Source organism: Strigops habroptila, chromosome 1, assembly GCF_004027225.2.
Source record: "Strigops habroptila isolate Jane chromosome 1, bStrHab1.2.pri, whole genome shotgun sequence".
Taxonomy (NCBI): Eukaryota; Metazoa; Chordata; class Aves; order Psittaciformes; family Psittacidae; genus Strigops; species Strigops habroptila.
In genome coordinates this window covers 102,828,420-102,849,355 of record NC_044277.2, presented here as the reverse complement: position 1 = coordinate 102,849,355, position 20,936 = coordinate 102,828,420, and the positions used below count along the sequence as shown (strand labels likewise).

The 20,936-nt window shown below is 37.0% G+C and overlaps 1 protein-coding gene across 1 annotated transcript in view; it reads right to left on the bottom strand.

Moving 5' to 3' along the window:
• Positions 1-20,936, bottom strand: part of LOC115610276 (sodium channel protein type 5 subunit alpha-like) — a 51,956-nt gene that overhangs the window by 25,663 nt on the left and 5,357 nt on the right. Inside the window, exons 2-8 of the mRNA XM_030491515.1 lie at positions 8,225-8,508; positions 7,102-7,220; positions 6,009-6,116; positions 4,303-4,431; positions 3,445-3,536; positions 2,555-2,776; positions 298-355 (exon numbers count right to left, since the gene is read on the bottom strand). Coding sequence (XP_030347375.1) covers positions 298-355; positions 2,555-2,776; positions 3,445-3,536; positions 4,303-4,431; positions 6,009-6,116; positions 7,102-7,220; positions 8,225-8,479 — 983 coding nt within the window. The 5' untranslated portion in view covers positions 8,480-8,508. The remainder of the gene's footprint in view (positions 1-297; positions 356-2,554; positions 2,777-3,444; positions 3,537-4,302; positions 4,432-6,008; positions 6,117-7,101; positions 7,221-8,224; positions 8,509-20,936) is intronic.

The window sequence follows — 20,936 nt, the reverse complement described above, 5'->3', positions numbered from 1 at the left end:
TCCTGTGCTATATCTGAGATCTTTCATGTTTTCAGTTCTTTTGCACATCCATGGAGAAGAGAAAGACAGAAAGACAGCTTCTGGAAAGGCTCAAAGGAATTTAGACCTGAATAAGCCAGCTGCAGGCTCATGTTTTATTCCTTACAAGTTATCTATTTACTATATTTTGTTGTCTGTGTGCGTGTTTCGGCATTTAAGGAAAGCTTGAAATTTCTGCTTATGTCTCATATGACTGAGCAAATATAGAAGCACTAAGGCAGACAGAACTTCCAAACAAGAAATACTAAGTGTACTTACCCAGCACCAGGGCCACATAGCAAAATATCTGAGGTGCCCTCTTTCTTAGCAAAGTATGCTATTAAAAAGGGGGAAAAAAAGTTAAAAAGAAATCACTTTCAAGCCTGAATCTTCTATCTTTTAATGTGAGTAGTGACGAGTAATCAGTGATCTGTAAGTATATATGCACACACGGACAGCTTTCCCACACTCACAGTAACTGCACCAGATTGCAAGATGTCCTTATTTATGTGTATGCACAAATTTCAGAGCGCCGACAGTCCCTAAAATTTAAAAAAATACTATCACTTTGGCGACATCTGTAAAGGAAATGAAGAATTGGAGGGCACAGGCTCAAGCACAGTCCTGGGTTTGGTAATAGCACAAACTCTTTTTGGCCAGTAGCAATTAGCCCTCTTCCAGGGCAGTGTACAAACATAATTTGAGATAGCATAGACCACTTCTAATGGGCAACAAAAAAATCAAGGCTCTGTTCTGAGAGGGAAGAACTTGGATACACAACCATGTCATGGCGCTGCTCAGCTGAGCAAAACATCAGGTCCCAACCCTGCTTAGCTGAGAAATACAGATTTCTCCATTAAGATGTTCTAGTAGCCTTTTTGACTTCTTCCTCTACTTCTCTTAGCATTAGTTACTCTACTGCCTGAGCTAGTAGCAGACTGAAAGTAATAGCTTTAGTGCTATTAGCTATTTAGCCCCATTAAGATGTAAGGGAGGTCTTCTGTCTTCCTGGTGTTTCACAAACCTCAGCTGTGCTCATCAGGTAAGTTGGCATGATTCAGAGCCAACAGGAATCTTTAGTATCAGCTGTACCATACAGTGTAAATACACCATAAAGGAATGAGTCATTATCTCAGCAACTTTCCACCCAATTTTTGTTCAGTTCTATTCCTGCCAACCAACAAAAAGGTTTTTTAAGAAGATTCAGTGATTGAGCTTCAAAGAATCATAATAACGTCTAGTTCTCCAGGTAGGAGATAGGAACTTCCCACAAAATCAGGATCAAAGCAGTCCATACAAAAAAAAATACAAAAAAAATTATTTAATTCAAAACTGGTCTGATAAGGCTATAAGTCCTAAATCCTGTGGGAAAGTCACCTAGTTTTCATTAAATCTGTCTGGGTGCTCCGATTCCTTCTACCGTCATTGCAAATTACCCTGAACTCAAGATGTATTTTGTTTCCTCTTTCTTCAGAAAAGAAAATTAATATTTTTAGCCAAATTTTGTCACATACATGGTCTCTTGTGTGGTATTCTAGTCACCACCTGGTTTCTTTTGAAATTTACTTTCAATTATGATTTTTACACATTCTGTATATGTAAATGACTTTGTTCTTCAGTACGTTTTTTGGTAGGTGCAAGAGTTTCTTGCAAAAAGTTTTTCCTCAGAAATATTTCATACAAGGACTTTCTCCCTCTGGACTATGCAGTTACTAAAGAAAACCTGTCTGAACAAATCTACCACACAGAGTGTATACAAACAGAAATCCTGTGTGGTTTTTTTATGTATTTCAGCATTTCCCCTGGGAGAATGCTTCTTTCCTTGTATAACTACTGCTATGTCCGAACTCACTGTTAGAGATTTTCTTCAGTGATGAAGCTTTATTCTTATTTCCAGCATAGACATTGTTTACTTTGCATTTTTTCATGTATATTGAGGCTTTTCCTTTAGCACAAGGATTTTTCTTACTGAATTGAATCTTATAGTTGTTGTTCCTCTGAAAATGGTTTGGTGCATTTTCAGTTCTCTGCTCTATGCTTCCATCACCAGACATAGTTGTACACATGGAAGATGTATATTGTATATATCTTATATAAGACATAAAAAGAAGATTCATAGGATGTAAAGAAGAAAGTAACTTTGACTTCTAAACAAATTCCTCTGTTTCAAACTGAGGAGTAATTCACTGGGCAGGAAAATGAAGATGTACGGACTCTTCAGCATGTAGCAGAAGGTGAACATTTGGGAATTACAGCAGAGAATGAGCTAATACGTATTTCAGTTATTGGCATATCATTCTGAGAAACAGAGCTGGACGTTGCTGGAAAATTTGGGAGTGCTATTTCTTACAATGAAGGGAAGGGATGCACTCCTGGATGCCTGCAAGCTGCTCTGGCAATCTGAAGGCCATTATCAGGTGGTTACTTATCAAAATATCAGCCACCAAAACATCAATATAATTTACAGCAGTGGTTATAGGTGCATTCATAGATGTCTATATTATCATCTAAAAACGAATTAAGGAGGAAATGTTACCTGTATCATTAGCAAACATTTCGTAGGATTCCCATGTTTTGTTAACGAAATAAGGTATTTTACTGAACTCTGTAGAGTTCCTGATACACTTTTGTCTTAGATTGCCCTTAAAAAGCTGGAGACCAATGAGAGCAAAGACACTCAGGCAGAAAACAGTCAGGATCATCACATTGGCAAGTTTCTTAACAGACTGGATAAGTGCCCCTACAATGATCTTGAGTCCTAGGAAGACAATAAACAAAGTAAAACTGGCATGAAAAACTGAGATTCATACGTTGTGCTTGATTAGAGATAAAACAGTGTATAGAAACCAAAGTAACAAAATTACTGGAGAATACATGGTAAATATATTTGCAATGCAAGTATAGTTTGGATGACAGAGATTAATATGAAAAACATTCTTTTTCCTCATTTGATTGACCCTAAAATTTCCAGGTGTTCCTTTAATCCTTATAAAATATTTGGATAAGGATGAGGAACCCGAAACAGTCCAGTTTTTCTCACCCAGAAAGAGTAATATGCATAATTCAAAAGAAATTTCAAAAAAGAAATTTCCAACACTGGTAATCCGTGAAGAAACTGGAAACACTGGAAACAAGAATGAATAGATTCAAAAAGATCTGAAAGAGAAGACAGAGCCAACCCACTGGTTCTTAATTTGTATTTCATCATGAGAAAGAATCTACTGGCTTTAGAATTAAGGGAAAAGTGAAAAGGAAACTGTTTTCCCAGGAATGATGTAATATAGTTAACAGTAAAGTCTGTTTAAAGGAAAAAAAAAAAAATTAAAAAAAAAAAAAAAAATAAGGAAAGGCAAACCCCAACATTTTTATTGGAGCAAAGAATAAGTTGTAAGTAGCAGAAAATGTTCAGCAAATAGGGTTTCTTACCTGGGACTACTGAAATGGTTTTTAAAGCTCTCAGAACCCTGAAAGTCCGAAGGACTGACACGCTCCCCAAGTTACTAAATGCTCCCACATACCTGTAAAATCAGGACATTATATGTCAAGTGGTTGAACAGAGTAAACAAGGTAATTACTTTACAGTGGTCATTCTGAACTGTCAATCCTTCTGAGCATATTTTAAGTATTAATAAACTACATATCAAGAATTTGTCTGAAGACTTATAAAATAGAAACCCATGTCTTGATTATTAGTTTCCTTATGAGGTAGCTTTTGGCTTGTGCACAGCTACTTTTGTCAGCATCTTAAGTGTCATGCATTTAAAATACAAATAAAGATAACTTAAAATTATTCATTTCAGGTGGAAACACTGGCTGAACTAGTTTGATCTCCCATCTGTAGGTGCACCTAACCAGTATAAAAGCTTTCTAATTACCACAAACTGAAGCTCAAACTATGGTTTATGGAGGCAAAGAGCACAAATTTAATCCACCGTCCTAGTGTCTATACATATCACTTTATTTTCTAACTTACACTTCTATTCACAGGATTAGTATGTCTGTATTTCACAGCCCAGCTATTACATTTCATTGATTGAAATATATCCATTCCTGTACACTCACCACAGGGTATATCTTACTCTTAACAGTTCTATTCCCTTCTTGAAAGACTAATACATTTTTGTTATACAGTGAGTAATAAAACAAGGAGAAGAGTCAATGTCCTAGATAGTTTCAGATGCAATTAGGATCCACAGGTTGGTTTTTGTACTTCAAACAGCCTTTTGTACCACAGCAATAAGACACTTCAAACAGATAATCCATATTTTATATATTCCCACTTACGCCATAACGATAACACTGAAATCCAACCAGTTCCAGGGATCTCGAAGGAAAGTGAATTCATTTAGACAGAATCCTCTTGCCAATATTTTTATCAATGATTCAAAAGTGTAAATGCCAGTGAAAGTAAATCTAAGGAAAGGAAAAAAGTGCCAAAGGAAAACAGCGATATTAGCAATTAACAGAAGAGACTGTCTGGCTATTTATTGTCTAAACCAACAAACCAAGCCAATGCTGCACAGAAGTGATGGAAAGGTGGCTGTTGGTTTGAGTGTATTCTCAGTATCTTACTCATATGGACTTTGAGACAGTAGCTGATGGCAATCTGTACATGGCTATTAGTGTGCATGCCTGTGACATGGTTTTTTTGGCATTCCACAATTTTTTTCCAAACTCTTTCATGTGAATGCCCATAGCTTAAGAAATATAAAACTCCTAGCTACTTGCTAAAATAAAGATCAAAACTTGTTGTCTTCCTCTGGTTTCAAGTAGCTAAGTGAATGTAGGATATGTTGTGTATTATTTACTTTGGGCACACAGCATCCATTTCTATGTAGAATGTTTGAAACACTTGCATAAATATAAGAGTACAGGATTTTCAATTTAAGATGGCAATTATTCTTATTAATGGAAAATTATCACTAAAAGCTGTTCTGTACTTATTGAGTGCATTTCTCATTTCAGCAAGGCAGCAATCTCCCTACTGATTTCAAAAGGCATTCATTTGGTAGTCAGCAAATGCATTAAGAAATTATTTGGATGTAGTGCTTCCCTTTTCATTTGGAAAGAAGCATTCTGAAATTATTATTGAAATGCATTTCAACAGTAGTCCTGATGCCAACTGCAGCTGCAACTTTTATCTAACCTTTAATGCTCTCATAGGTAGTGAGGTATCACAGCATCTTCTAGAGATATGTATATCAATACCATGCTTGCTGAGGATTTGCCATTCCCAACTGTTTCAGTGTCATGTAACATGAGACAGAAACAACTTTAGACCTGTTTTTAAAACTAAGTATTTTGGAACCTTGTCCTTTGCATCAGGTGTTGGAATTATCATATTCTAACATTTTTATGCCAAATAGAAAAAATGAGAGCTGAAATATTCTGTTAAAAAAGTAAAACCATGGGATTATCCAGCTCAAGCGTTACTACAAAGGCACAGGATTTATTGCGACTTAACATTGCAAGTGCTGGCAGCACTGAAGATAAGAGCTTTGCCTTTCTAATGGCATCCTGCAGGCCAAGAGCTTTTGACAGACTGTTTCATTAGAGCAAAACTCAGCATTTCAGCATTATTAAAAAGAATTTTGAAAGAAATCAGTTCTTGATGTGCTTCATCAGCATCAGTGATAATGAGAAAAGTGTCTGGATAAAGAGCAAGTAATTACTGAGTAACTGCTGGAAATGGGATAACAAACTGGAGCAGTAGGACAGACACAAAGCTAGTTCAACAGTGGAACTTAGCCTACACTTACTCTCTCCGCAAATAACACCACAAATATTGTAACACTCCAATAACAACAAAAATATTGCAGGTATTGAGTTTAAAGAGAAAAATACTCCCTCAGAGAAAAACAAGTGTCTTAACACAAGCAACTTTCCTTCTAAATCCCCCACCAACTATCTTGAGCGAAGGTGGCAAGATAAATCTCAGTAATTCAATGTAACTACAGAATTAAAAGGCATACATACCCCCAGATACTTACTCAACATACTTGTTCCATGAAGGAGATGGAGAAGCCTTAGAGGACTCAGTCAGAGCCATGAATACACAATTAGTTATAATAGTGCACATGATAAACAAAGTGAAGAGTGTAAGTCATGGGAGTGAAGGCAAAGAATATGACATTGATTCAGAAATGCAACTAAATATTCTATCAGTCACAGTCATAGTATCTGGTTTTGAATTTAAGGCTCTCCATCCCCACAAAAAATCTCCTGACTTCAGCTCCAGGTATTGTCAAACTCTCATAAATCCAGGCACCGGGCAACTTGCTGCCCAGGTGAAGTCTCAAATGAAAGGCATCACTCCTCCAGGGATGTCTGTACAATGACACAATGTCAACTTTGGACCCATTGCATCTAACTCAGCACCACAGAGATGGAGATGACTGGAAACCCAAAATCCACACAGGGATACCACAGATTGCACTGGGCCTGATTCAGCCCCAGGCAACAGCTCTGGTCTCATTCCCTGGTGTCAAACTGGAGCAATATACTAACGATTCCTTGCCCCCTAAATTTGATGTATGAGGTGGGATGTATATTACCTTTACATTTCAAAGGCATTCCCTGCAACAGCATTCCTGGAAATTTTCACTTTCATATACTCAAGATATATTGTTTTAATCCGATTTCTTAAAGAAACTGAATTTACATTTTTTTTCTTTACTGAAACTGGCCAATGGTTGATCAGCTTTGGCACATGAGTTGAATTTAATTCCTACAGTTTTGCTAAATGGAAGATGAGAGAGAGGATAGAGATCTTATTCATCTTCTCACGGAGAAAGGCTTCAGCATGAAGTACTTGTTTATGAGACATCAGGAAATCAACATCAGAGATCATTCTCAAAACACATATCTGTAGAAAAAACAGGCTTCAATACTCCCAGTACTCACTATTTATTTCTGAGCAGCACAAAAGCAACAAGTCCATAATAATTTCTAAGGTAGTTCAGGATTAGAAATAATGTGGAGTGAGGAAAAGACTGAATTAATTCAATGCTCTAAAATACATAAGCATGGGATTATGTAGGGGGTTGTACTCAGGAAAAGCAAATGAAGCCAACAAAAGGATATGAATGTACTAAAATTTTAATTGCTGTTCTTCGAATTGGATGGAAAGGACTGAGGATCCATAAGGCACGTGTAGCAGTAAATCTGAAGATTGTTTTCTGCTTGTTTAGCACTATGAAGATCTTAAAAAAAAAAAAAAAAAAGTAAAGTTTTCACGAACTTGAACAGAGAACATATTGTTGTGCTGTATCCTGTTGCATCAGTGATGAGCAAGAGCTTGATTTTAACTTTAATCTGTATGTTAAAATGGGGAAAATCTTTGTAATATTTTGCTATCCTTTCATCATAAGGTGATGAAAGATTTAATACCCATTAACTGTAAAGCTGTAAAAAAATCCTTGGCATGAACTTCTTTTTTAAACCTTAGGGCTTGCATAGAGTTGTGTGCAGAACTAATCTTGCTTATGACTATTCTCTCAAATAGAACCTCTCATTGAGTTAAAATAAACAGAGGTGAAGGAAGAACTGCAGCCTTTAACATTGTTTGCTATTGTTGATAGTGATCTTCTAGATCTAAGACCGTAGAAATTAGTTCAAAGAATTAACCATTTCTCAAGCAATAAGCATAATTTCCAATGGATTATCTCCCGTTTCTCTTCTGTATTGAAAATTAAATTCTTCAGTATTTCATGACTAGAATATGGAGATTGAATAAATTTTTAAGGATTGAAAAAGGTTTTAAGGATTCATCAGCAAATATTTTAAAATGCTTTTTATACGTAGATGATCATTTATTGTACAAGTAAGTGGAGCATAACATTGAGATAGAGAGGAACATAGTTTCAAGTCACGGCATTTAAGAAAATTTACAAAATTATTATAATTTCTTGTAGATTTGACTCAGCCCCCCTTTTTCTTCCTTTATCCACTTTATTTTTTCCTCTTCCATTCTGATTCAAATGTTAATCAAGTTCATACTATTTAATTCCTATGATTCAAAATTAAGCTTTTCTAAAGAAGATTACAGCATGTCATTCAGCTGTGCCAACTGCACGCATTATTATAATCTAGAAAGGGATGATCGTTTTCCAAAGGGATGTAAGCAAAACTGTTTTAATAGATCATTCACATAAACTCCTCCTAGCAACACAATAAGACAAATCAAAGCATCGCGGTTGGCTCTAACCTTACGATCTTTGTAGTATGGGTCAAGATCCTCCAGTGGCTCCCCAATGAGCTCTGGAGGGGGGTTTCCATAGAGAGCTGGTAACTTCTGGAAAGCTTTTAGGTCAAGTTGAGGACGTGGTTTCTCCTCAGGTTTCTGGTCTATAGTATTTCTTCGGCGACAACTCTTGGCAGCAATTCTCTTTTTGATGGCAGCCAAGGATTCAGAAGTGAACTTACGGAAGTTGTTGGTACCAGGTAGTAAGAACTCGGCCATTTTTCATTCTTCTTGTCCTGTCACTAATTCTGTCCAAATAATAGAAACAAGTTGAAAGAAATTCAAATAACTCCAAAATAGGTAAGTTATGAAAATTAAAAAACTGGTTGCTCATGCGTGGCTAATAACATAAATTTCTGAGCCATCAGCTTCTAAAAGGAAAAAAAATATACATGATCAATAGCTATTTCAGTGAGATGCCTGGTGATGTGGGCAGACCACTGTAAACTTCAGAGTACCTTATTTAAGATACCTGTTTTCCTAAATGCTCTTGAGTTATTGTTCAGAAAAAACCCTAAGGTTTGGAAAAAAACCTATTTGGAAACAGGACAGTAAAACCCAAACTGCAGCAACATCAAATATGTGGAAGCTGTGTCAGCAACAGAAGAACCAGGTCTTAAATTAACTAGTGCAGATGTAAACACACGGATAACACATCCTAGTGGTGTCAGCACAGGAATGTGCTATGTATAAGCATGAGAAGAATTAACTCATGACCCATAAAGTCACTACTAACTGATACAGTGGTCAGAAATGCTTGATCTGATAAGTATCAAGCACTAATTTTATGCCCATTTGTCAGAACGACAAAAGTGAGATTATCCTAGAAAAATACTTTGCATTATTTAATGAAGAATATTGGTCAGGTATTGAACAGGATCCGTTTAACTAAATGCAATCGGAGTCCATACTACAGCAGCATATTGAATCCAACCTTCTACCTTAACACTGAAAAACTTCAAAACAAGCCCATGAAGTGCGCATATGTTGACAGTGAAAAAACTGAAAATGGTATAGAGTAAGATGACCCAGACTTGCATCCTTGTGCTAAACTCACTCAGAAGCTCTATAAAGAGATTTCTCTAAAATATTTCCTTTGGTTATGACCTCTGGGAAGACACTGTTGACTCAGTATAGTCATGGAGCTAATGAGCCAGTGCAACCCCACCCACACACTGTGAACTGAACCCATCTGATAGAGGACTTTACCTAGGATGGATCACTGTTGACTACGTATGGAAGACTGTATTAGAGGCACACAGCCAGGTCCTTCCATCCAGAAGCTGCCACCACCACTTCAATGTGTCTTTCAAAGTTCACACCATAACTAGCAGTCAGATCTTGGAAAGCTTAAGATGTCATCGCAGGACAACTGCCAGATGAACTGTTCTTGTACCTTTCTTTTCCAGGCATTATATGCAGCATCCCAAGAAGACACAAAGTCTGAATCAAGAGGCTTTGTTTCACTGAAAATAATTTTACCATCTCTGTGCTGACTCCCTGTATCTTCCCCTGCCATGATGTGCCATTTCACTTCCCTCCAGATACAACGAAATTTCAGTTGTCCTAACCCTGCTGAACTGTAAGAAACCATTGCTGTGAGAACAACAGCAATGTTGCAACTGCAGTCGAATATCTGCATTTTTGCAGTCTGCCTGCTTCTTCCACTAAATAAGCACATAAAATTAAAAATATAAGAAGTAACCCTTGCTTCTAGCACAAACTAGCAACATTTACAGAAGAGAAATAGATTATTCAGGCAGGAATATTCATTATTTTACATTTTTCAAGATCAAGTCTGGAAGCTGTGCATAGTATCATAGCAAAAATGAAAACTGTAACATCCACTCGCAAGTTCTCAAGTCTTCAGCCAGCCAAAGTGGTATTTGTTTTGTTGATGCTCAGGGTAATTTAGATGTTGTGGTATCAGTAATAAGAGCTGTGAATGATGCATGAAATGACACAATTTCTGTGCAATACACGGAGGGAATACAATAATTACTTTATTCTGCTGTGTGCCAAATCATCTAAACATACCCATCCCTCCACACTTCCATAAAAGTCTACCTGATCTCAGAAGTTCACCATTAAAATTCTGGTTTTGTTGAAGATATCTTCACAGTTTTCTCTCCTCTCTTCCATGAAACAATCTTTCAAATCCCAGAAAAGAAACTTTAATTGTCACACTGTTCTCCCTTAAGACTACTAGAAGGCAGAGCAAAATCTAGGAAGACAAGGTGTTGCTGTCCCAAAGATGGGGAAATAAAAGGAAGCATGAAGGTGCACAGAGCTTGCAGGTCCTTGGCTGGAGCTGGGGACCAGGCAGGGGAGTCTTTCCTGGTGGTTTTATAAATTGCTCCACAGGTGAACAAACATTAAGGAAAGGAAATAAAGTCTTGTGCTTGCTGTGTCACATGCCAGTAGCAAAATGTCCTTAGATAGAAGATGCAAGCCACGGAGTAGAAGGCTAAAATACACTTTTAATTCATGGGCAATTCTGAGCTACTCAGCCCAGTCCTGAATAAAATCTAATCATTATTAGAAATAAAGTAATCCAGAAAAAGTGTTCCCGATTCATTCAGGCATCTTTAAAAATATCCCCAAAATAATTTCTGTTACTCGTAGTCTCAGGGAGAATAGCATACAAAGTACATCTGAGATGTATTTGGTTTTTTCTATGACCAGGGCTGGATTTAGCAATTTGACGAAAAGAAGTAAAATGTGTTAATATAAAGCCATTTCTGCCTTCTATGTCACAGAAGCAACAAAATACTATTTTGTCTTTTTCTCAAGACTTGAAATACCTGCAAAATAGTTTGACATTTAATATTTCTTTAAAAAGAAAGGTTTTCTTATCCTTTGACTGAGGACCAAAGAATGCTGAATAAAATCAGCATGATTGAAGAATAATACAACCAAAAAAGCATTTAGGATTTGTTCTTTTAGGTGTCAAATGTATTTCCTAGGAATTATTTGTCAAATACCAAAACGTGTAGCTAGATGGCTTTCTAAAGTAAGGCTGCTTTCTTCCAACTGTGTTTTCCTCTTTAGAAATATTCTTTGTGACAGACTGGGAAACAAGGTTATTGTCAAAGATATTTTCTCTCATTTTCTTGTTATTGCAATCACCCCAATTCAATCCTCAGTTAATGAATAAAAGTTGTTCTCAATTATTTGATTTCCTGGCTTCATGATCTATTATGGAAAGAGGTGAGAACTTGTTGACATTTACTGTGATCAGCATGGCCAAGGTAATTAGAATGATCAGAGTGGCCAGGATTACCTTATTACTTTTTTTTTTTTTTTTTCCTCTCTTTAGCTTGGGTGATTGCAATTCTTGTCTGCAAAAACTATCCCTTTGGTTTAAAAAGACTTTCATAATATGTACAGAAATTATCTCTTAAGTAACTGGAATAATAGTTGTCTGAAGACTGTAAATGAAAAGCCTTGTCCTTTTGAAACAGCTGAAATGTTATTAATGTCTTCAGTGTAGTTGATTTTTTGCACACTTCAGTGTCTTATTCAGTGATGATATCCAATACCTGGAGGAACAAAGTCAGGGACTCTAGACTGATATAGCTGCTTATAACTCCAATAATTATTTTGGGAGCCAAAACCACCAACATAAACCTTGGAAAGACATGCCAATTGCACCACCCGAAGTTACTATGGTAGACTTGGGCTGTGTTGCATCTTTCTACATCTGGATTACCAGCAAGTAAGACAAATCTTTCTAGAACCAAATACGGAAAGATTGAGTTAACAGCAATTTAAAGCTTCTGTAGAACTGTTCTATACTTTCCTCAAAAGCTTTTCTATATTTTAAGGCAGATGATTTAACCAAACCAAACTGACATTATGTTAATGATCTTTAAAACTTGTATGAAAATAACTTTTGTATATTAGTGCATGTACATTTTTTATCATAGAATAATTCAGGTTAGAAGGGAAATAAGGAGGTCTCTAGTTTAACCTCCTCCTCAGAACGGGTCAGTGATGAGGTCAGGACTTTATCCAGGCAAATCTCCAAGGACAGAGACTGCACAACCTCTTTGAGAAACCTGTTCCAGTACTTTACTGTCTCAATCTATTTGGACTCCTTGATGTTTTCAATTCGTGCCCCTTGCCTCTTGTCTTCCCACCATGCACTACTGTAATAATAAAAATAATAATAACGTATTATAATAAATAATTATATAGTAATAAATTATAACTAAATAAAATAAACCATTTTTAATAATAAAATATAATATGTAATAATGAAAATATAACATTGCGTTAATTTGAAAGCTACAATGCAACCCCTCCTCCTCCAAATGTCTATATAAAGAAATCAAATATTATACCTAGTTCAGCCTATTTAATCCACCTGTTTATAGCAGCTCAGAAGAAACATCTTACAGGTCTGAAAAACACCATTCAGTGTAGCTCCATTGAGATTGCTGTCGAAGACGATGATCAGCATATTCGTCCGTTAGTTCCCCACCTTTAGAACACGACATCATACCTGAACTGAGCTGCGGCACCATCCTTTGAATATTCCAGGTTCAACCCCAAAATTTGTCTACCTTCCATAGACAGCCTAGCTGAGACTCCAGTCCTCTGAGTCTCCCAGCATGGCATCTGAATGAGATGGCAACAGCTGGTCTAGCTACCTTATACCCTTTATGCAATCAACAAAACTGAGGACACAGACCAGGGCAGCTAATGATAAGTAAACATAGAGATTAAGACACATGAAAAGTGCTGAAAAATGCAAATGATTTTTTCTGTTGCTTATTAAAAAAAAACTTTTCCATTTGGGATTCACAGCTTACAACTTCACAGGTGCTGGGGAATGAAGGTAGCAAACTGTGGAGATTAACAAAACAATATACAAAGACCTGACACAGCCTGTTAGCATTCACCCAGAAAGCTCCTTTGGGTGGGATTCATCTCACCTCACTGCAGACATCTTGGAGTTAGACAGCTACAGCTCTACCAGCCCTCCAACTGCCTGCTAACACTTCTTTTCACATTCCTTTCAGAATGAATGGAATCACATCTCGGAATGCCAGCTGACTACAATTGACCACCTGAGATCTCTCAATTGAGATGAGATTAATTCAACTCTTTGCATCCATTAGGCCTACACTTCTTGCTCCCTCCACTAAGGGACAACTGCCGAACTCCCAAAGATTAGTAATAATACAGCCAGGGGTAGAACTGGGCAAACACCATTAGTCACCAGCAGACTGTGAACACGTAAAAATTCTAGGACTGCCTTATATTACATTGCTTCCTTAATGACTACTTACAGGACAACCCTTCTCAGCAATTAGTGAAGTGTTAAGTCACATTTTCTTTTGCATGGTAAAGGTGGACTAATTTTCAGCTACTTTGCCATCATAAATAATTTAAATCTGTGCAGAGATTACTATCTTAAAGTGCTTGAGCAGTCAATTGACAAGTTGTCATATGGCCAATTACAAGCACTGAGTAAGTTAAGAAATTCTGTGGCAGCACAGGAATCTGAGAGAAAAGAACTGGAAAGCTTTTAATGACCATGGACTAGTCCATTGCTATAGGAGTTAGGATGTTAGATACAACCAGCACAGTTATTAGCATAAGCTCATCAACTTTAAATGGTAGCTTTGGTGTGCCCAAGGAAATAGCCAAACCATGGAAACAAGCACCTTGTTGGTCATCAAGAAGTGCAAAAGTGTTCTGAAGTGGCCACAAGATTGTGAACACCAACAGTAAATGCAGTGACAGTACAGTTTGAATTGAGTCATCATCAACAAGGCGTTCCCCAACAAGGCGTTCCCTACTTACCCCTGTAGCTAAGGATAGTGTAGGTAGCCAGAGGACAAAGAAAGACTGGTGGGAAACTCCATGACCCAACACCAGGATTCTGGACCATCTCTCTAGGCTCTGAGGAACCCAGGGAGCAGATAAGACACCAAGGAACCTCACAGTCCAGGACTATGCATGGCACAGCTGGAGCTGCACTATGGGAAAGTCACATAACTCATAAAATTGCATATATCTGTGCTGATAACAGAATCTATTGATCCTCCACTCCATGGTCTTATATGGTGACAATTGCAGAGACCTGAGATAATAACCTCCTTCCTATGCTGTTACCAAGACGATTGACCAGTTGTTGGACACAGATGACAGGGCAATAAAGCTCAGATGTGGCGTTTTTAAAAAACCAAACAAAAAACCAAAGAAAAGAGATATGTTAGGACTCAGCCCACTCCTTAACTGAATGCTATGTGTGCTTAGAAACCCTGAGTTAAATGGAATATGTCTTGATTTAGAAATGCCCTGCCAAGAAATATCAGCTGGTCTTTGGGCAGATTTAAGAAGGATGGTCAGACAGTGCGACTTTCTTGTTTTTCAGGCCCAAAGTGGGGAAGAGGAGGAGGAAAAGGAGGAGGAAGTGAAATTCATTCATTTCAGAGAGCCTGACAGGCTGGGTCCTACCAAAAGGAGCACTGTGCTGCAGGTCACATTTAGCAGCCAGTAGAGGGAAAAGGTGTGATTTTAAACCACATATTCTCTATAGTGCTGTACTGAACCATCTGCGGATTTTATGGATATTCAAGCTTTGCAACAAACAAAGGGTATTTGAATTCTCTTCACCCTTAAGGAATGAGAACTACGCTCTCACCACCTCAGATGTACAAGAGGCTAAAGACACCTAAGTGAGAGTTGCTGCAATTGTATCCAGATGACATTACTAAATGGTAACTTGGGGGTTTTTGTATTTGAGGTTTAGGGCTCTAAAGGCCAGACTGACAATGTGTCAGATTTTTTTCTTGCCATATGTAAACAGTGTTTCAAATATGGTTAATGTAATTAATGGTTCTATAAACTTTTAGCTCATATTAGTATGACTTGATTAGAACAAACAAAAGTTATAGAAACTCAGAGAAATACGTGGATTGGATTTTGGACTGATACCATTAACAGAAAAAAGTTAGCACTGAAAGTATCACAGATTTGCTGCTTTGTAGTTCTGAAGATTGGTTTAGTCATGTATATTTTGATACAGAGAGGTCTCTTAACAGCTGAATGTATGCTTTAGAGGACAAAACTTTACAAAGAACATAAGAGAAATATTTTTTCCCAAGATCGTAAATCAAATGGTCTGTGAAATAAAACCTGGAAAAAAGAAACCAAACCCCAAAGGAAAAAACACAAACAAACAAACAAACAAACAACATGCCCTCCTGTGAATAAAAAACATTGAGGAAAGTTTTAACATTTAAGTTCTTAAATAAACAAAACCAAACTATATTGAGTATACAATCTAAATCTTAACTTTGATTGTCAGAAGTTTAGTCATCCCACAAATTGTGTGAAATATACAAATTACAGTCTTTTGTCTGCCACAGTTTTCTACATAGGAACATTTTTCTAAATAATTTTAAACGTATCTAATCAGAAGTCAGTTCTGAACAACTCATTTGCATTAGGTATGTCACTTAGTAATGTCATTTAATAATGATACAACTAATGTCACTAATAGGTTTCTCACTTTTCATTATTACCTTCACCTTTTTCCCTTTTCGTCCAGAATGAAATCCGAATTTCAAAGAACTTTTCCCCATTGATGTGGAAAATAATTTCAGGTCAAGTGAAATAATTACTAAGAAAATAAAAATGTAGCACAACAAAAAATCAAAACGTAAGAAATGTGCTAAAGGAACAGTACCAGTACCATGGGAAGAACCTCCAGAGCACCTGGTTCTGTTAGGTCTCTGTACTGGTTACCTCCACAGTTTATCATCCTTATCATCCTAACAAAACACGTTTGCCTAATGTACAGCTCTATTCCACTTAAAATAATTTCTCTAGAGGTTTACTGTTGTGTCTGTGGTGACCTGAACACACTTAAGCCACTTCTAGCAGATAAAATCTGTTGCAGCTTCTTCAAATGCAAACCTGAAACATTTAATCTCTTTTGCTGCATCAAAGAGATTTTTTTTTTGTAGGTTTTAAAAGACTGTCTTTTCTATTGCCAATTTACCACATAATAGCCAAATTCTCCTCTTGATCGCACCATTCATTAATTTATTTTGCCATCAAATATTCCCTTAGTTTATTTGCCCCACATTTTATCTTGACAAAAGCATTCACTAAACACTGTCCAGCACATTCCACGAATAAAAAATTTAATTACTTAAAAAATACATTTAAAATCAGATCCATTCTTAAGTCTCAAAAATTAAATGTTTATCTGTATCAAAACAATGTTACTAAGCATAAACCTATGTAAGAGAGTAATGTTATAAAACTTAGTTATTGAATTTTTTCTGTCTTTACTTTGAAATAAATAACTAAAAAATTTGAACTTTCTATATAAAATATGTATCTGTCAATTTCATGCACAAAAGGAAAACTTCCTTATGTACATATTCACTCTTCTGTGTGTTATTTTTAACCCTACTAGTTAACTAATTTCAGCAAATTATTAAGTCAAAAACATAGGGGAAACTCCTGTGCAAACCTATTGCTCTGGAGGGAATAAATATTCACTCTCCCCTACTTCCATTTTCTTTTACATGTCACTTACCTAGAAAAAAAAGTTCCTGATCAGGTTCTTTAATGTCTTAAAGCAAATAAAAGGTCTCTGAAAACTATAGAAGACCCTACCACAAACCACCATTTTTCTAAGAGAAAGTGCAGTAAACCACAGGACTTACATTATTTTCCATTCCCTCTAAGTGAAGATTCAAGGAGTCCCTTCTTTGTGTGCAAGAGAAACATATCTCAGCCCAGTTATCTCTCAAGAAATAGCTGGAAAAACTTCCTCACTAACTTCATTATTTCTATCTCCCCTTTCAGCAATCTCTCCACCCTGCCAATGCTCTTCCTTAAGGAACTGTGTTATTTGTACATAAGGGATGTTGAGGGAGGCGTCTATTTAGGTATCAGAGTAACTGATGTGGTCATACAAGGTCTCATGGGAAAGGCTGTAACCTCAGTAAGCAAAGCCGCAGAGGCTCCAAGCTGAACATTTCCTTCAGATATTGTTCCACCCCTGGATTTCTGAGTGCCTTTCGCAAAAAATCAGGAGTGAAGCAGAAAAAAGTGGATGGGAAACATGGGGTAAAATGTGTTTCCCAGCCTCACAGTGAGAGCTTGTCTGTATTACAATAGGGTTTTTATAAAAGGCATTGGCCTTTATATTTTATTTAAATATTTCAGTTTCAGTTGTCTGCTTTAGTAAAGTCAGAAAATGTATGATGCTGAATCTATAAAGTGAACTGAAAGACTATGACTGAAGCTAATGCATTAAATATGTGAGCGCTAATTTGACCCGTAAGATCTGGGTGCTGGATCCTTACTCACAACTAAAGCTGCCATAGTAGATACTGAGTGATTTAGTACCCGTACTAAATAAGATCAGGATCAATAAAACTTTTTTTTACTCCATTTGTATTTTGTCCTTGGCAAGTTTGGTTGAGGCAGAAAAGAAACTTTCAAGGGAAGTAGTCTTGCAACATATTGAGACAACTGCTATTATATTTCCTGTTGAATTTGGGTTGGTTGCCAATCTCCTATCTTTAAAGTTACTGTGAGAAACGGGGGAAAGAAGTCATGATGGTTCACCAGCTCTCTAGTTTTGATGTGTTGGTGGATCATTGCCATCTGTTCCAGGGATCGAAGGATTCCAGGTGGAGAAGGACATAAGCCACGCGCACACACACACCAAACTGATAGGAAGTTTATTACAAGATCCAGAATAGATATAAAATCCAGAGATATAACCAGCTAGAAAGAGAGACAACTAAAGGCTACCAAAAACTAGCTTAGGCACAGATTCTTACCGACCCACACACTTATACAATGACCAGGAGGCCAGCTCCAAGGTGCATCGTGAAGAGATGGGGTGGTAGGCACTACTTTAGTGGGCGTCCCTGTGGAGGTAAAGTCGACCATAAAAGGTAGTTGGATCCGCCTCCTTCACGATCTCTCTCGAACCCCCAGGCTTTTTATATGTCAAAAGTGCAGACTCATCCTGACGCAGGGGGCCAACCTGTGCCAGGAGGAGTGGCCTTGCTGGCTCTTTGCCATACACACTCATTCTAGATGATCGGGGTGGTCCACCACGGACTAATTCCACAGTGTTAGACCCATCTAACACACCATTTTTTGGCAAAAGCTTTGGTTCATAAGGCTCTAAATTTAATGAGTGTTGCTGTAGGAAGCTAAACTACATCTTGGACACTTTGGACAGGGTACTGCACAGAAGATTTAATTTCATGGAAAGCAGAACATCTGTAATCATCATGAAGGCTATCCACAAATGAAATTGGGAAATTTCATTGCAGGTTAAATCAGATAAAAGATCTATTAATCCATCTGACTTCACAATTATCAACACTACCAAGCTTTAGAGTAATATCACATACAGAAAGCAGCATGTTCAGACGAGTCACATGACTCTCAGACTTCATGACACAAATTCAGTTCATATTACCTCTTGTCCCTGCAAGATATCTGTCATAGGTCTTATATAACTTTAAAACCAATTAACATTAATTTTATGAAGTTTGAACTGTTTGCAGATTTGCATAGGTATCCATGAAGATGGATAAAGTTCATTTCCTTTGGATAAGTATCTACACCTTGCACTCATATGGAAGAAATAGGCAAATAATAAGGGTAGATTTTAAAATATATTTATGCCTCTGAATATATGGATGCCCAATAGCATTTTCAGTGTCTGAATGACATTGCAATCAACGTGACTTAAACTTGTAAATGCTTTTAAGAATGCCACTATCAAGTTGCTCTAACATCAGTTAGGTAGATAGCTTTCGTATCCATCTCCAGGCTAATTTACTTGCATTTCGCCCAAAGTTATAGACAAAAAGCAGACCTGAAACAGCAGCTAGTCTTGGCTTCTTCCATATTAGCTATTATCCTCTGTTTTGAGGGAAAAGATAACCTACAGTTTCTACAGGCAAGAAGGAATCATTGTTATCTATGCGTGAAGAAAGCAGGAATGGCATCTCATGTTTATCTCAGACTTTCCCTGGTCCTTCTGCTGGCCTTAAGATGGCTAAGTTGCTTGTCAGCTCTGGCCCAGACTGAGTCAGACATAAGTTTAGCTCTCATTTATTAATAATATCCCAGGGTGTTTTCAAAGGGAACTTCCTTCTACAGGTTGCATTCAAGGTATGTTCCTTGTGCGTATCAAGATATCCAAGCCCATTGACTACTTGTGACAAAGAGATAACTAGGTTGGTTCTAGCTGTCAACCAGTTTTACCCTAATGATTGCTTGAAAAATCGGGTGTCTTGCATCACTGTGCTGCAAAGGCTTAGGGTCACAACTCTGTGTGTAGCCTGCAAAGGGCAGCAAATACACGAAAAATGTAGAAATGCTGAATTGCAGTGCACATTTTGCTGAAGGGGAGAGAAGCAGCTGTCTAGGTTCCATTGACTGTGCTGATGAAACCTCTCCTCAGTATAAAAAGGAATCTAAACATGTCCCACCTCCTTTTAAATGTGTGGGGAAAAAACAGAGATTCTCTGTTGGACAGGGAAGGGTGAGGCACCTTTGTCACTGACCTTTCCTCCTCTACCCAAAATTAAATGCTTATTTTGCCCATTGTACTCGTGGCAAGGCTGTTTGAGTCCCCTGTCCTCCATCAGTAGGAAAAAGTTAAGAACCTCCAGGAAATTCAAGTCAATGAGAGCAGCTGGAGGGAAACAAATTTCAAGCTAAAAGAAATTTGAAAAAGTGGAAATGTAAATGCTACCATGACAAAATCTCAACCTTGCTAAATGAAGAAGAGGAGCCAGAAAGCATTCGCCATTTGTAAAGAAAACACATGGAAACAGTCTACAAAAAAAGAAAAAAATCCAGGTGTTCAGAGGGAAAACTTATAGAGGTATTTAAAAAGCTAAGCAATATCTGCATTTGCAAATGACACAGAAACAGCTTAATGGAAGCAGGTAAATATTTGATGTTAATGGATATTTGAACTTAAGAAAAATTAATGCTTAAAAAGTGAAACATTCGCGTGATGTATGTTTGCTATTAGAAAAGAAAAATATTCATTAAATGTAAAGTAGTTTAATCTACAACAAAGCTGAACAGTCATCTTAAAGTGAGATTCAAATTGCCCGTCAGTTTTACCCTCTACAGCATAGCAGTAACTTTGGGGTAGGGAATGGTTACTTAAAAATAGGACAAAATAATATAATTTTTAAGTTCTTTTAAAAATAACCACCAACTTATTTCTGTATATTTCCTGAAGATGCTATAATTGGTATGCTTGCACATACCTATCTGTTATGATAAATTATGCTATTTTATAGCAATTTCAGAAACAATGAGTGGAAGGTAGATAGTGAAAAATTATGTATCAGTTGCAGCAATCAGTATCTATCTATCCAGTTTTTACATAGACTTCATTGCTATAGTAACAGGGACACAATAACAACTACAATGACAGCTTTAACACAAAGAAAGCAGATGAGATGCATAAGTGCAATAATTTTTTAATATATTTCTGGAATATCCCAACAGCACCAAATTTATTTAAGATTAATTTCTGGTCCTTTCTAAGAAATCGGATATAATTTGAAAATCTTATCTGAAAATTCCTTTTGCATTTTACTATCATCTTCTTTTAAGAATACAGTTTGGATTTTCATTTTGTGACCCA